The sequence below is a fragment of the Diplotaxodon limnothrissa genome, linkage group LG19 (assembly GCF_057381915.1).
Source record: "Diplotaxodon limnothrissa isolate DT_005_m linkage group LG19, D_limnothrissa_male_GT1.1, whole genome shotgun sequence".
NCBI lineage: Eukaryota > Metazoa > Chordata > Actinopteri > Cichliformes > Cichlidae > Diplotaxodon > Diplotaxodon limnothrissa.
Window position 1 is genome coordinate 21,862,445 of NC_140614.1, and position 15,236 is coordinate 21,877,680.

At 40.4% G+C, this 15,236-nt stretch overlaps 1 protein-coding gene across 1 annotated transcript; it reads right to left on the reverse strand.

Annotated features, from left to right (window-relative positions):
• Nucleotides 1-857: 857 nt before the first annotated feature.
• On the reverse strand, nucleotides 858-6,685 carry LOC146612176 (neutral cholesterol ester hydrolase 1-like). The gene is made up of 5 exons (XM_085342513.1): nucleotides 6,439-6,685; nucleotides 4,962-5,217; nucleotides 4,705-4,774; nucleotides 4,406-4,577; nucleotides 858-2,898 (listed from the first exon to the last, which is right to left on the reverse strand). The coding sequence occupies exons 1-5, from the start codon at nucleotides 6,577-6,579 to the stop codon at nucleotides 2,278-2,280; spliced, it is 1,260 nt and encodes a 419-aa protein (XP_085198639.1). The 5' UTR covers nucleotides 6,580-6,685; the 3' UTR covers nucleotides 858-2,277.
• Nucleotides 6,686-15,236: the final 8,551 nt, after the last annotated feature.

Here is a 15,236-nt window from a genome sequence, read left to right on the forward strand (position 1 = left end):
CATCATGTTAAATGGGTGCTACTACAGAAGAGAAAGATAGTCTTGTAGTCCAGCAGGGGGCAGGATCACACTGATTATTAGGGCTGTAACAAATTATTTGTGTGGCCACCCAAAATATTCACTCAGTTCTCTTGAAACTAATTAAGATGCATGCATAGGCCGTCTTACTCCTTGTATTAATCGCACGTCTGGATAAATGAAGAGGCTATGTCACGAGCGGCGTCTAGTATAAAATCTTTCCCAAATCAGACACGTGGATCCAGACAAGAGATGGAGCAAGAGGCAGAGAGATTTTAAGATTTCGCTGGAGGGACAGGATTAGAGGTTAGTATGTCAGAGGAACATCTGAGGTTCAGTCTGGAGACAAAGTAAGAGAGGCAAGGCTGAGATGGTCTGGAGATATGTAGAGGAGGGATAGTGGATAAATGGGGCAAAGAATGCTGAAGATGCAGCTGCCAGGCAGGGGGAAAAAGGACATCCACGAACCTTAGTCTATCCCAGAAGCAGGGTACACCCTGGACAGATCGCCAGTCTGTGGCAGGGCGAGGCTATCTCTTAAAGTACAGAATATTATATGAGTATGTAGACTGGTTGACCATTCACATAATATTTGTGATTTCCAGCTTATAGTTTTGGCAAAAGGAAACACAATGAGTACATTTAGTCAACCTGATAATGCCCCATGTTCAACAGAGAAGTTTTTTTTAAATTATATATATATATTTGTTTTGGTTTTCTGCAATAATCAGTGCAGTTCAGTCCAATGATCAGAACTTATGTAACTCAAGCTGAACATTAAGTCATCCAGAAAAACAACAAATGTGAATAATGAGACACACGGAAGGAAAATGCACCAAAATCATACTGTATTTATTGCACATCACAGGCTGATGATGTATGCTGTAGCTGTGAGCTTTAATTTAAAAAAGAAAAAAGGTTTAAAAGAAGGAGAAAATTGGAACTCGAAGCCTGCAAATGCATTTTATATACAACAATCTGGTCAGGATCGTGATGCTATCCCTGCACCTGGCATACATGCAGCTGCTTTCGGTTAACTGCTTCTGACAGGCAAACAAAATACCTTTCAGTCATTTATATAAAACCAATGAATTACTGTAAAAATACAGGAAGATGAGTGTAAAAATAAACAGTCATCAGACTAAAAGGAAATGTGCATTTTGTTAGCGATTGTCAAGAGCCAGAACATGTTAGACATTGTGTTCTTATGGTGCAAGCTGAACTCAAGAAAGGCAGTGAATACCTACTGAATACCTTGCTACTTAGATACAGCTTTGCTTTGAACTTAATACTATGCAAGCAGGCTAATATGCACGATCAGATCAGATTCATTCTTCAGATGAATACAGTGAAATGCTCAGATTTCAAATTTGGTATAAAATACAACTGAGGCTAGAATTTTGTTAGCTTTGCAGGTATCTGACCCCAAACATGTAGGATTCTACAAATTTATTTGGTTATGGTGATGATACAAAATCTAAATATAGCATTGTTATTATAAAGTATTGTGAGGGAACATGACCGTCTATACAAAATACCTTAAATATTAATATTTAAGGAGACAGTTCATTCAAAACCCAAAAAGTAAACCCCATAAAATTGCCAGACTAATTTTTATCCTTTGGGGTGCATGACAGTTTAAAAAATTCATGGCAGTCACTTTGATAGTCATTGAGCAACTGCAATATGAATAAAAGCGGCAGATCTACTGTATACCAGCCAACAGGGTAAAATACTGAGCACTGCTGAAACTGCTGACCTGACCTCAGCTGTTTTTAGTGAGAGGGGAAAAAAACACCACAATTCAAATGATTGTTTTCGACTTTGGGGCCTAACTTGTGATGCTTTTGTTTTAATAGTGGAGTATAAATTAAAAAGATCTTGTGACATTTATTACTCATGTGTTTTTTGTGTCGCTACAAAACAGCACATGCACGATCCTTCGTATTGGAAACAGGCGATGAATGAATCCATTTAAGCAAAGCTATTGGCTGTCAAAGCACTTTAATGACTTTATAAAGTATCTTTATTAGTTGGTCACAGTGTTAGCTATGCTGATGTTGCCTGCAGATTAGACTGGTTCTAAGTATCACAAAACCTTCACATGTATTGAGCGTGTGCAGGTACACAAGGGCCCTGAGCTTAGATGTCAGATTTTTAAACAAAGAGTACATTTACTAGGCCTTCAGCCAAGCCTGTGATTCACAAAGACAAGGGCTTCCAACCATTACTCACTTGCAAAAACACACATACACACTTCTACAGGTTGTTCTGCAGCCAGCTGAGGTAACCCCTGAGTGCCTTCTTCCCAACGTCAAATTCAAGTGGCCAGGATGTTAAACTGAAACATCCATGGAAGCCATCCTCATAGTGGTCGCTGGTAACAGCGACCCCTGCATCCTGTAAGCGGCGAACATACATCAGCCCATCATCCCTCAACACGTCATGCTCACATGTTAGAATATATGCACGAGGGCATTTTGCCAACACTTCTGGCCCAGCCAGCAGTGGTACCGCTCGCACATCAAGCAGGCCTGGCACCTTCTTCAGAAACCCCTCAGATCCCTTTTCCACAATAACAGGCTTGTAGTTCTTCTTGTACTTCTGAGTAAGTAGCACATTCCAGTCAAGTCTTGACCTCAGCTCTGGGGTGAGTGAAGAGTGTTGCAAAGCGCTGTGGTTGTTCACTAAAAACTCGGGCATAAGAGAGAGGTCAATGTTCAGATACTGCAGCCAGAACTGGATCATGCTGGTCCGGTAAAGGACGGGGATATATTGGTTCTGCAAATAGGAGGGTGTATTGAAATCCAAAGCCTGGAGCACTGGATAGATCAAAGCCTGGACACTGAATTTCACACTCATGCTGTCATCTACAGAAATCTGAAAAAACAAACACACAATATGAGTAATGGCTGTGTACATTGCAATGCAGACTGTGTGGTGATGTCAAATGGTTGGTTCTCTCCTTTTCCTTACAGCAAGATGAACGTGTGTTTTTCTTCTTTCTTTCAACTCTAAATTACAACCAACAACAATGTGGTGTTGGACTTTTTTTTGTCATGTTGCATATTAGAGCCAGGTAGTTCAATTCAATTCATTTTGTTTATTTATTCGCCTCAAGGCACTTTATATTGTAAGGTAGACCCTACAATAATACATACAGGAAAAAAAACAACAATCATATGACCCCCTATGACCAAGCACTTTGGCGACAGTGGGATGGAAAAACTCCCTTTTAACAGAAAGGAATCTCCAGCTGAACCAGACTCAGAGAGGGGCGGCCATCTGCTGCGACCGGTTGCAGTGAGGGGAGAAAGACAAGACATGGTGTGGAAATAACAGCTTTGTAAAGATAGCTTTGCAATGCAACTAATTTACAGTGCTGTGAAATAGCATGTGCACACATCCTGTTTTCAACTAGTTCTGTGTGAAAAACCAATGCTCCTCCCTTGTTAAATAATTAATTAAATATCATGGATAACTTTTTATAGAAAGCTGAGTTCAATTTCACCAGCCACACTCGGCTGCCAGACCTGTTGAATCAGACGAAATTACTTTAACAGAACCTGTCTGAGGTGAAGGGTTTTGAAGCCATTTCTAATTCTTTGGTGTTCCAGCAAACCATTGTGAGATCCATTATTATATTAATGGTGAGCCTTAAAAGGAGTGGACAGCTTACCAAAATTACTCGAATAGTGTATCGACAACTCATTCAGGAGGTCACAAAATAACCAGAACAACATCCAATGCCCTGCGAGCCTCACTTGTCTCAGTTAAGGTCAGAGTTCATGATTCAACAATAACACTGAGCAAAAGGGCTGCTTTGCTGCTTCAGGACCTGGATGACTGCCATAACTGATGGAACCATGAATTCTGTTCTCTGCCAGGATCAGTTTGTGTACTGAAGCTCAAGTTCACTTAGATTTACAGCATGACAATGATCTTGAACACACCAGCAAGTTCACCTCTGAATGGCTCAAAAAATTAGGGTTTTGCATCAGCCTGGTCGACTTAAATCCAATTGAGATGCTTTGGCATGAACTTAACCAAGCTGTTCATGTTTGAAAACCATTCAAAAACAATGCTGCAAAGAAGAGTGAGACAAAATTCCTCCACAGCAACTTTTTCCCTTAATAAATTAAAATCATGATTCATAAACTGCATTTTGTATTACCTTGGGTTATTTTTGTCTAGTATTAAAAACTGTCTGATCACTTAAAACATCTAAGAATGACAAATATGGAAAAACAAAGAAATCAGGATATATGTCATGATCCAGAGCATTATACTAGCAGTCGTGGAAGGCATTTTATGAATTAAAACATTTGGCATTTGAGCTTGATATACGAATTGTCGCATGCATGCAGAAAATAGCCTCTGCCTTTACCTCCTGAGCAACTGCAGCAGCAAGGTTTCCTCCAGCGCTGTCACCTGCCACAGCCACACGATCTGGGTCAATAGAATACTTGGCAAGAACCTCTGGAGACAAGAAGTGTTTGGCAGCAGCAATACAGTCTAAATATGGCACTGGAAAGTGCACATCTGGATACAGACGATACCTACACACACAGAGGGTTCAGATGTAATTTACTAGAGGTTTAGAAAGCTTTGGAGTATATAATTAAAGGGACACTCCACTGATGTTGTGAATGGAGACTACAGTTTTGCAAGAGGAAACACACTTACTCAACAGAGACCACAACAGTATTCAGCTCATCTGACACCATTCGGTTGGTAATATCATATGGCCCCTTCTCTGAGGAATTGAAAGAGTGAGAGACGGTTAGATATATGCCTATTGTGTTATTGACACTTAAGAAACTTTGCACCTAAAAAGCAAAGACAGCTATAATTATCACAAGTAATGTCTCAAAGTCTATGATTCTGTTTAAAGTAGGCATATTATTTTTATTTCTAACTAGAGAAAGCAGTTAGAGACTCACTGGTGGTGCCGAGGGCCCAGCCACCTCCGTGGAAATACATCAACCCTCTCCTCAGATGACCCTCCCCTCCAGCCGGGGGCTCGTAAACTCGCACTGGGATGCCAGCGAAAGAGATGTCACTGACCTTCACACCTGGAACGGCCCCTGCACTGGACTCAGTACTCAGAAATTCCTTTAATATCCCTTCAAAGCCAAATGTGAACTGCCTGAAAGATCTAGTGTGATGGTCAAATCCCAGCCATTGCTTCAAAGAGGCCTGAAGACAAGAGTAAACCAAACTCCAGCTCAAACCCCTTGATTGGTACTTGTTTGTTTCAGGACACACATTAAGAATTGAATACATAGATTGAAAGGAAATTAGTGGAAACAACAGAAAGTCATAGGGAATTTGGCAAAAGGCAAAAATGTAGTCATCTCTTGGCAGGATTTTGAGACACAATTTCTCACAGTCACCTTTCTCCTCCTACACTATGCATTACTGATATGTCTGCCCTTTCCCTCACTTAGAGTGTCACAACAGCAGTGCTGAAGACACTGTTGCACTGTCACATGTGCAGATATCACATTTTCACTCTAATGAAGGATAAAGTCAGTTTCTGTTATGCATCAGCACACTGTTCACTAGTGGGTTTTAAAACTATTTAACAATATCAGTCACACTTGAGCACGTTCTTGTGCATAACGTCTGCTGTAGAAACAATGAAGCAATGCAAAATTAATATTAGTGATGTTTTCTTAAACAGTGTCCTCAAACTAGATAATAATGACTGTTTTAAATCTTAAAATAACACAAAAAAACCCACAATAAATCCAGATTTTTAGTAAACTCTCGCTCTGAGGATTAGTCTCGGCCAGCGTGCTAATAATCTAGCCATCTATTGTCTGCCACTTTCAAAATGTAGAACACAGGTGAGGGTGTAAAGTTCATGATCCTCTCACAGCCCCAAAATAAAAGTCTCAATAACTTTTGAAATCACACAGTGGGATTACTAAATGAGCTCTTTCACAGACTTGGTGCATTTCAACCCTGCTGTGAAATCAGATTTCATGACACAAGCATGAAAAGTCCTCTGGATATCTGGTCATCCAGTAAAACTAAAAACTGGACTATAGATACCTTGAATCCATGACATCCGTATTTATTTCAACAGCATATCATTTTGCACTGTTACACTGAATATCAACACCAAACGTCATATTCTAGCAAAGAAAGATGGTACCTTTTCCCCCCCTCTAAATAAACACAAGGTTCAAAGTCCAAGTCTGTGTTTGACTATGTTTTGTTCAGAGCATGTTTTTAATAATGCAAGCTTTTCAAAGACACAGTGCATGCAGCCAACCTGTAATAACACATTTAATTAAAACTTTGCACATAGAAAAGTCAAGATTCTGTCTAATGCGATCCTTCTCATTCGTCTCTTTTTGATGCCTTACGTGCACCAGCTTTTCTTCCTAGTGAAAATATCTACTCTCTTACCACATGAAATGCTGTCCTTAAATAGGCATCCAGTATCATCAACTTCCACGGCTGCTGAATGGCATCAGGGAGCGGGATGTAAATATAATAAGCAAGTGCCAGCGTTAATGACACAGTAAGCAGGAGTGACAGCAGCCTCATCTCGCAGCTGTGGGATGATGTTTCTTCAGTTACTGACTGGGCGGAAGACTGAGACAGACCCCGCCGCTTCAAGCTGTCTGATTCTTAATTTGTCACTGGCGCTTGGCACCAGAATACGTGGCAATTAAGCACTTCCGCTGGAAATCTTCAAAATAAACCTACATTTTGAAAGTGACGTTTCTTTTAAAAATAAAACGTTTTGAATAAATCTATTTTAGTCACATAACTTTGAAATTGGAAAACATGAAATAGCCGTGGTTCATCTGGTCATATGCAGGCAGGTCGTATGAAAAATAAAACAAATAAACTAAAAAAACAACAACAACAAAACAAAACAAATACATTGAGGTAAAAATACCCTAGTAAAAATAAGGCATCACAGTATTTTTATTGCGCGATTTGCATGACTGGATTAGGGCTTTTATTTTGAAAGCTGGGTGAAAACAGCAGCGAATGGGCATCTGGGAAGTGGGAGGGTTTGTTTTGAACAGCTGTATGCGTGTGTAAGTTGTATTACATGTTTGTAACCACCGAGAGGCACAATGGAGCTGCAGTCCATTAGACATTAGATTAGTGTGGGCAGATTTTGGAATCACATTTTAAAGGATGACAAACAGAATGGTATTATATGAATTGCTTCTGTATTTTAGGCCTAATCAAACCAACTAGACGGAAACCGAAAAGAGAAAATAGCAAAAAGAACTAAATGCTTTTCTTCAGGAAACTCAGTGTTAATCCTTGAGATGTAATTTTTTTTTAAAATTCCTTTTGGATTTGGAAAGGGAGGATTTGCAGTTTGGGGTGGAGTCATGTTCCTGTTCAAACTAGGAGCTCCTTTCTCGCTGATTATTGATGCCTTTTTATCTGCAGACATCAGTGTTAGACCAAAGTCTCACTGGAAGGTATTAGTGGTGCAATTATGTTTAAGTTGGTATGAATCTTAGAATACCTAGGGTGCAGCTAAATCTGCATCAGATTGCCAGAAAGGCCCAGTACAGTCAACAGTGCCGCAGACTTCATTGCAGATTGGGGAAAGCGTCTTCTCCTGTCTCACTTTCTCTTTCTGTGCTATATAACTCTGTCTCTTCCCATGGTTTAATTTTAAATGGCCACTGTCTGTCCCTGGTGGCCCGGTGTGAGAATGTAAACAAACATCATGATGATGAGGATCTGACCTCTGCGCTGAGCTGATTTTCCAAAACATAGTAGCAAGACCACCTGACCGTGTCAGCTTAGTCTCTTGGAGGACCAGCGTGGGGTTGGCAAGGTGGCTGCAGGAGGTGATACAGGAAAGCTGATTAGTAAACAGGGACACAGCAGATCAGCCTGCTTGTTCCTCCAAAGCTCATTAATTAACACGCTGTCAGAGCAAAGTGAGAAAACGACAGGTTGTGGTTTTATTGCCTCACTATATTTTCATTCTACAGTGCTAATTATGACCTCTTTCTCACATTGTACACATGTTTTTGTTCCAAATGATAATTTGAGCAACTGGTGCATAATGAAATCACTACCTTATGCAAACCGCTTCATCTGTGCTTTACAAGCCTGCCTAACGGAAGGTATAGCCAGAGCACAAAATGTGATGCTTTTAATGCAGATTTCGTTGAACCATCACGCCAAAGATATGGATGAGCAGCAGAAAGCAGATTGTACAGCAAAATCAGTTGCATATATTTTTTTTTTGCACATCATGGTAATTTGATACCTTTGCACCTAGTTAAGTGTAAATGCTTCTACTGTTACTTGTGATGCACTTTTTTTGCAGTCATCTTGACATCCTAAATCCTGCGGTGTCAGTGTTTCACACTCAAAAGAACACTTAAGCCAGACACAGATGCCACGCTTGCTTACTTTTCAAAAATCCCTCTGAATGAGAGTGTCAGCAGAAAGCTTAAATTGTATGTGTGACATATGCACTTTTGTGTGTGTATGTGTGTGTGTGTGTGTGTGTGCGTGCACACAAACGTGTGTGGTATAAAGCGTGTACATTAAAATTCCCTTTTACTGCCCCCTTCCTCCCTCCTGTGTGTTGGCTTGGCGTCTCCCACCAGTCTGTGGTATGGAGGGCAGAGAGAGGGCCCCTCTCTCATGTCACTGACTGGAATTACACTTATGGTCATATAACAAGACTAAATGCACGAGGCAGAAATTGAGGTTTTCCATTTCAGGCAGTGCTGCCTCATTGCTCAGCCTGGGTCTGACATTGCCTTTAGATATGTGTAGAAATTATGGTACTTGAGCACTGGATCTAATATACTTAAAGTGTAGGAGTTAAAATTGAATTGCTTTGTTTAACAAGTTGTGTTTTAAAACAGAGATGTTTTTAAAGCAATCTGCTACAGGTACTTGAAACTCATATTAAGAAAGTGAGCAGGCAGTGATTTTCAGTCTGTCTGAAGCACAGATGCATGCATTATCTTGAACAGGATATTTTTAACTTCACTACTTTTGTTTTCTTTCATGATTCAAAAGAGGCTTAAGCACTCCTGCAATTTACAGGATGTGGCTGTGTGTTTGAAATCAGGAATGTTGTCCCTTTGATATGCCAGAAAGAGAAACAGTTCAGCAGTGATGCTGAAGGGACCCGGATGACACAAGTGAGTGGACACACATATGTAGGATTTGAAAACTGTTTCTGTGAGTGTGCATGTGTGCATTGCAGTAATGAGTAAAACATCAGGATCCAGGTAAAAAATCTAAATAAACAGCTTCTGTGAAAGCACTTGAGTTCATGACAAATTTTCCCAAGCGGGCAATAAAGTATCGTATCGTATCGTATCGTGTCGTGTCGTGTCGTATCGTATCGTTCATTTATAGCAAGGGAATACACCAGAATTTCTCTGAATATAGCTCTTTTCACATTGAACTTGGGTGGAGTGTATTTCAGTTTCTCTTGAGACAAACAAACATTACAGTGAATGAAGACTGAATTCCATGTATCTGAGAAACTGTCATTGTTGACACCTGTGCTCTTTCTGCTAAGATAAGTCAGATCATCTACTATGAAAGCTGAAATTTGGATGGATCGATAAGAACTGAGGATTTCCAAACAGGGTAACCTGCCACGAGTGGAAAGGTTTATAAGCAGTTTAAAGGAAATGATGTTGAACAACTTCAAAAATATTTAGACAGTAACCCATTTTAATTTGTCATTAAAAAAAAACTTTCCATACTTTTTAATTTCAATCATCTCACATAAGGAAACAATGAAGTGTGTGACTGGGCAAACACACTTACATGCAATGTCATTGTATGGTATTTAGGAATGTCATGGGGCCAGTTGGTGGTCGCGATGCTTCAGTTGCAACACAGACTATTTCTGAAATGACAAACAACAATCTGTTGTTATTATGTCTTCCCCAAAGCAAGGCGTCATATCAGAAAGAATGGCAACAGAAGCAGCAGGCTCGTGTTTTTGTTGGGCGGCATGCTGTCGTTGACATTAGGCGTTCAAGTACACAGTGTTCTTAATTGGCTGAATAACTGACTATTTTGCTCTGCTGGTGATGAAATGCTGGAATCATTTCAATCTCTTATTATAATTATTCATCTGTTGCTGTGCTTCTGCTCTTATCGGCACATGTCTTGAAATTGGGTTTATCTGGGTTTTCAGCTACATGAAGCAGTAGCGTGGTCCTTGACATGTTCTGCTACTTGGGTATTATTGTTGTAGCTTAAGAGTATATGTGGAACAGCTGCAATCCCTGCTGCAGATAGATAGATATCAGAACCACCTTTAGAGAGTGTATAACTTGAAGTTTTTTGTATTGTACTATATTAGTGGAGGAATTTTGACCACTCTTTTTTTTCTTTTACAGCGTTGCTTCAGTTCATTGAGGTTTGCTGGCATTTATTTATTTGTTTTAAGGTCCTACTACAGCATTGCTGTTAGGTTGAAGTTTTCACTGGCAGAGTCCATTGCAACAACTTGAATCATTTTAGGCCATTCCTTTGTAGATTTGCTGGTGTGCTTGGGATCACCGTTATGTTGCATGACCCAACATGGACTAAGCTTTAACCGTCAGATAAAAGGACTCACATTTGACTCTAGAATATTTTGGTATTCAGAGAAGTTCATGGTCAACTCAAGGACTGCAAGGTGCACAGGTCCTTTGACTGAAAAATAAATCATCACCCCTCCACCACCGTGCCTGACAGTTGGTATGAGGTGTTTGTGCTGACATGCTGTTTGGTTTCTGCCACTCATGGTGCTATGCTTTATGGCAGAACATCTTGTCAAACACTTGGTCATATCTGTCCAAAGGATATTCTTTCAGAAGTCTTGTGGTTTGCTCAAATGCAACTTTGCAAACCTAAACTGTGCGACTGGTATCTGCTTAGAGAGAAGAGGATTTCTTCTGGCAACTCTTCCAAACAAGCCATATGTATTTAGTCTTTTTCTAATTGTATTGCCATGAACTTGCTAACTGAGCCCTGGAGAGTCGGAGAAGTAGCTCTTACAACCTTAGGATGAATTTGCTGGGAAGACTGTGGCATTGTAGTAGACTGTCACTTATACAGAACCTCTCTACTCAAACTTTTTAGTCATTCTTCCAATCAAACACAAATTTATATAGTATTTTTACCTATACCTAAGTACTTTTATCTAACATGAACACACAACAGATACATCAGAGATAAGTCAGGGTTTAATATGTTGCTCAAGAACTACTGCCTACCTTCATAGACGGCCTGCTCTACCACACGACCTGAATGCTCCAGACCAGTAAACTGCAAATACGTCTGCTTTAATAGATATGTTCACACACTTGCTGTTGATCCCTGAAATAAATGCATTTGATAAGCAGTATTTGGGTGCTACTTACTTTGTGAATTGCTATGAAAATAGTAAGTTTTTCCACAAACTGTGAAAACTTTTTTCTTCATATGCTTTTATACCTAAACAAGATCCAAACACATATATAAAGGTATTTAAAACACATTAACAAGTTAACAAACATAAGTAATTTTTGTATGAAAATAAAATTTTCCCTTACTAATTTCTTACTTCACTTATGTCTTAGTCATAGTTTAATGTACTGCATTAAATGGCCACACAAAAATTATGAACTAAGGATTTAATTAAAATCTTAGTAAACTGTAAATGATTGTTCATCTGATCCCTGCCAGGTAGGCATTTGTTGATTTATTAAATTGGAGGAGAAGAGATTAGATACTCACTCTAGTTTATAATTACTCATCGTTTTTTTTTCTCAGACCCCCTCCTTTCATTTTCAAGCAAGTCTTTCCACCCATTAATAGCCAGCTCATTTCTTGTTCCTGTCAGACTCAAGTTTTCCCCTGGTCTCCTGGGGATCTTGCACCGAAGAAGGCAGATGGTATAGTCCTTCCACTGCAGTCAGCAGGAGACAGCACATCAGTTTCCTCGATTTATGCTTCCCACAGTTTGGAAAAAGCATCAGGCTGGCAGCTGTCCTGGGCAGAGATGAGTCAAGGGTCAAGTGTCACACTGATGTGGGCAACTGCATGGCTCAGCCCTGACCTTTAACCTAGACCTGCACGTGGACAGCCCTGTACTGTTATGTAGAGGAGAAATGCAGCTGTGCAACCAAACAAAAAACCTCAGCATGGCTCTTTGATGGAAACAGCGGTGAATATAAGCAACCACATTAGAGACAATACAGCAGAGCAACAAGGCAGCAGGGATTAACATAGCATCTATGATTAAACAACCATTAGAACATGCAGATCAGCATGAGCACACACATGACCTCCCACTTCCTCCCTGCCATATCCAGCCAACGCCCCATCAGACTCCCACGAGCCTGTCTCTGGTCTAAATGGGATCCTGATGTTCTGTTAAAGAAACCCCCACACCCACTCCCTGCCTTGCGTTCCCCTTAGCCAGAACCAAGGCTGTTAAATGCGGTTTTGCACTCCTCCCCTCGTTCTCAGCTGCTGCCGAGCGATGTTGACAAGAGGCAGCTGTTGTTGTGGTGAGAGGGTGCGAGTGATGCAGCAGGCAGCAACCAGAGGAGATACATAGATAAACCTGCAGATAACCAGACATATGGCCGGGGTCACCTTCAGCATGCGATTGCCTTTTTATCGGCACATAGGTCTGCGGTTGCGGCTTGTGGGGAATCTATTAGCTAATTAACATACGAGGATGAGAACATTTGGAAACAGGAGCTGCAGCTAAAGACCCTGACATGTTGAGAAGCTGCAGAATGTCTGCACACAAGCTGAGGAGCCTGCCTTAAAAGACAGGAAGGGGGTGTCTGGGTCGAGAGCTGGGAGCCAGTTTAGACAACTGGTATCTTGTAACGCTCTAATAAAACTCTTCCCTTTTTACTAATGTTTCCCTGTGGAGACAAGACCCAAACTGAGACCGAGAGTTTGGCAAGCTTGCTGATAATAAGCACACACAGACACACATACACACACACACAGACACACACACGGCCAGAAGTAATATGGAGACAGGTAGGCTCACAGAGTAAAATATCTGCAATATCTCTTTTTTTTTCAAACTCTCCTTGGTAATAATGATTAATAGCTGAACGTAGCATGTATGTGCTGGGGTGACCCCACTGTCCCTGGCTTTATATGTGACGCTGTATTTCTGGCATCTGTTGCTTTCAGCAGAAGCTCAGATCCAGGTGTCTTGTCCTTAAGGCAAAGTTCTCATGTGCAGCACGTATTTGTAGTTTATCTATGCTGGTGTATGAGGTGCTGAGTGACACTCCCTGTTCCATTTTGTCAGGATGTGTCAACACCCTCATTGCCTCTACTTTTTATCCCTCTACACCTCTCCCTCCTGACTCTTTTTTAGATGTGTGTTGCAGCTCTCACAAGGATGACACTTATTTTTTTTTCTTTTCTTAGTCAAGGTGTTATTCTATCTTCAAGGCGAAGGCTAACTGAGAATGAGTTGAGTGAATTTCATGGAGAACACAAGACTTCAAAGTGGGTAAAGGCCTAAATGGTCAAGTTACATGCACTCATACAAAACAGATTCCTTCATGTGTGAGTGATGGAATGCAACATTTTGATGCCCTTTACCCAAACCCTTTTGGATCCATTGTTGAAAACATGATAAGATTAAATAAATTATATCCATCTAAGGGCAGTCGCGGCTCAAAGAGTTGGCAGTTTGTCTTGTAACCGGAAGGTTGCCGGTTCGAGCCCCGGCTCGGAGTCTCAGCCGTTGTGTCCTTGCCGCCTACTGGTGATGGCCAGAGGGGCCGATGGCGCGATATGGCAGCCTCGCTTCTGTCAGTCTGCCCCAGGGCAGCTGTGGCTACAACTGTAGCTTGCCTCCACCAGTGTGTGAATGTGAGAGTGAATGAATTGTAAAGCGCTTTGAGGGTCCCGAAAAGCGTTATATAAAAATGCAATCCATTATTATTATCTATTTCTGAGAAAAGCCAACAGAAGGCTTTTTTCTCGTTTTAGTGGTAAGGAGTGGTGCTGAAGTAAATGCATCCAAACTACATGAAACAGATGCACAAATCCTGAGAAAATATCTTTTTTACAAAGTAGTTTTATAAATCACTGAAGCAACACATATGCCTCAGACACTTTTAGTGCAACTGCAACACATTCATTCGTTGCAAACATTTCAGATCATTCAGTCACAGGGGAATACGGTGTGGGTATGATTTCATTTATCACAAATCCATTGGCTCCTTCAGTGCAAAACAGGAATATAGCTGCAATAAATTTTCAAAAAATGGAAAACAGAGAATAGTCTGCACATGCAAACTATAGAAATTACACAAGAAATGGACTGAAAATCAGTAGCATGACGTCTTATGGAGTGATGAATCCAATTTGGAATTTTTTTTTTTTATTAAAGTGAGTCTCTACAGCAGGGATGCCAATACTCTGGGCCACATCCAGCCCAACATGTTCAACATCTGTAAAACATGGTGGAGGCTCTGTCCTGATTTGGGGCTGCATTCTAGCCAGTGGTGTTGGAGATCTTGTCGAAATTGATGAAATTATGAACAAAAACAAGTATCATCAGCTTTCGATCCACCATGAAATATCTTCTAGAAAGAATCTGATTGTCAGCAGCCTAATTCAAACACACTGCCAATGCAGTAAAAGCATACCTGGCTAGAAGAACACATAATGGAACACCATCAGTCACTGACTGGCCTCCACATTACTGAAACAGTATGAGATGATCTTGACAGAGAACAGAACAAAAGGCAGCCAACATCCAAAGAAGAGCTTTGAATGTAATTCCAGAAGCCTGGAGAACTTTTCCTGAAGATTTCTTAAAGAAATGACAAGAAAGCTGAGTAAGAGTTAATTGTGGACATACCAAATAATAACATTCAACCCCATTAGATTTGTACAAATTCAGTTTTTTTCCTTTTATCCTGCACCTCCATTTTTGACATGTGTAAAAAAAAACAAACCTGCCGTACCTATTTCTCAATAAATAGAAGCTTTTGTGTAGCACTGCATATACTGCTAAAAAGCTGTTTCCTACTCTTTTTCTTATTTGTAATTTGGGTGAATTGAGATTTTTATATTTCACATTATTTTTTGTTGCTCACCGAGCATGAAAGATGTGTTAACCCAGATTTCCAAACACAGTAAACAAAATAAAAAGCATTAAAAAAAAACATAGACTGCCGCTAAAGCTACATTCTGCTCTATTCTTTTATCAGCGACTT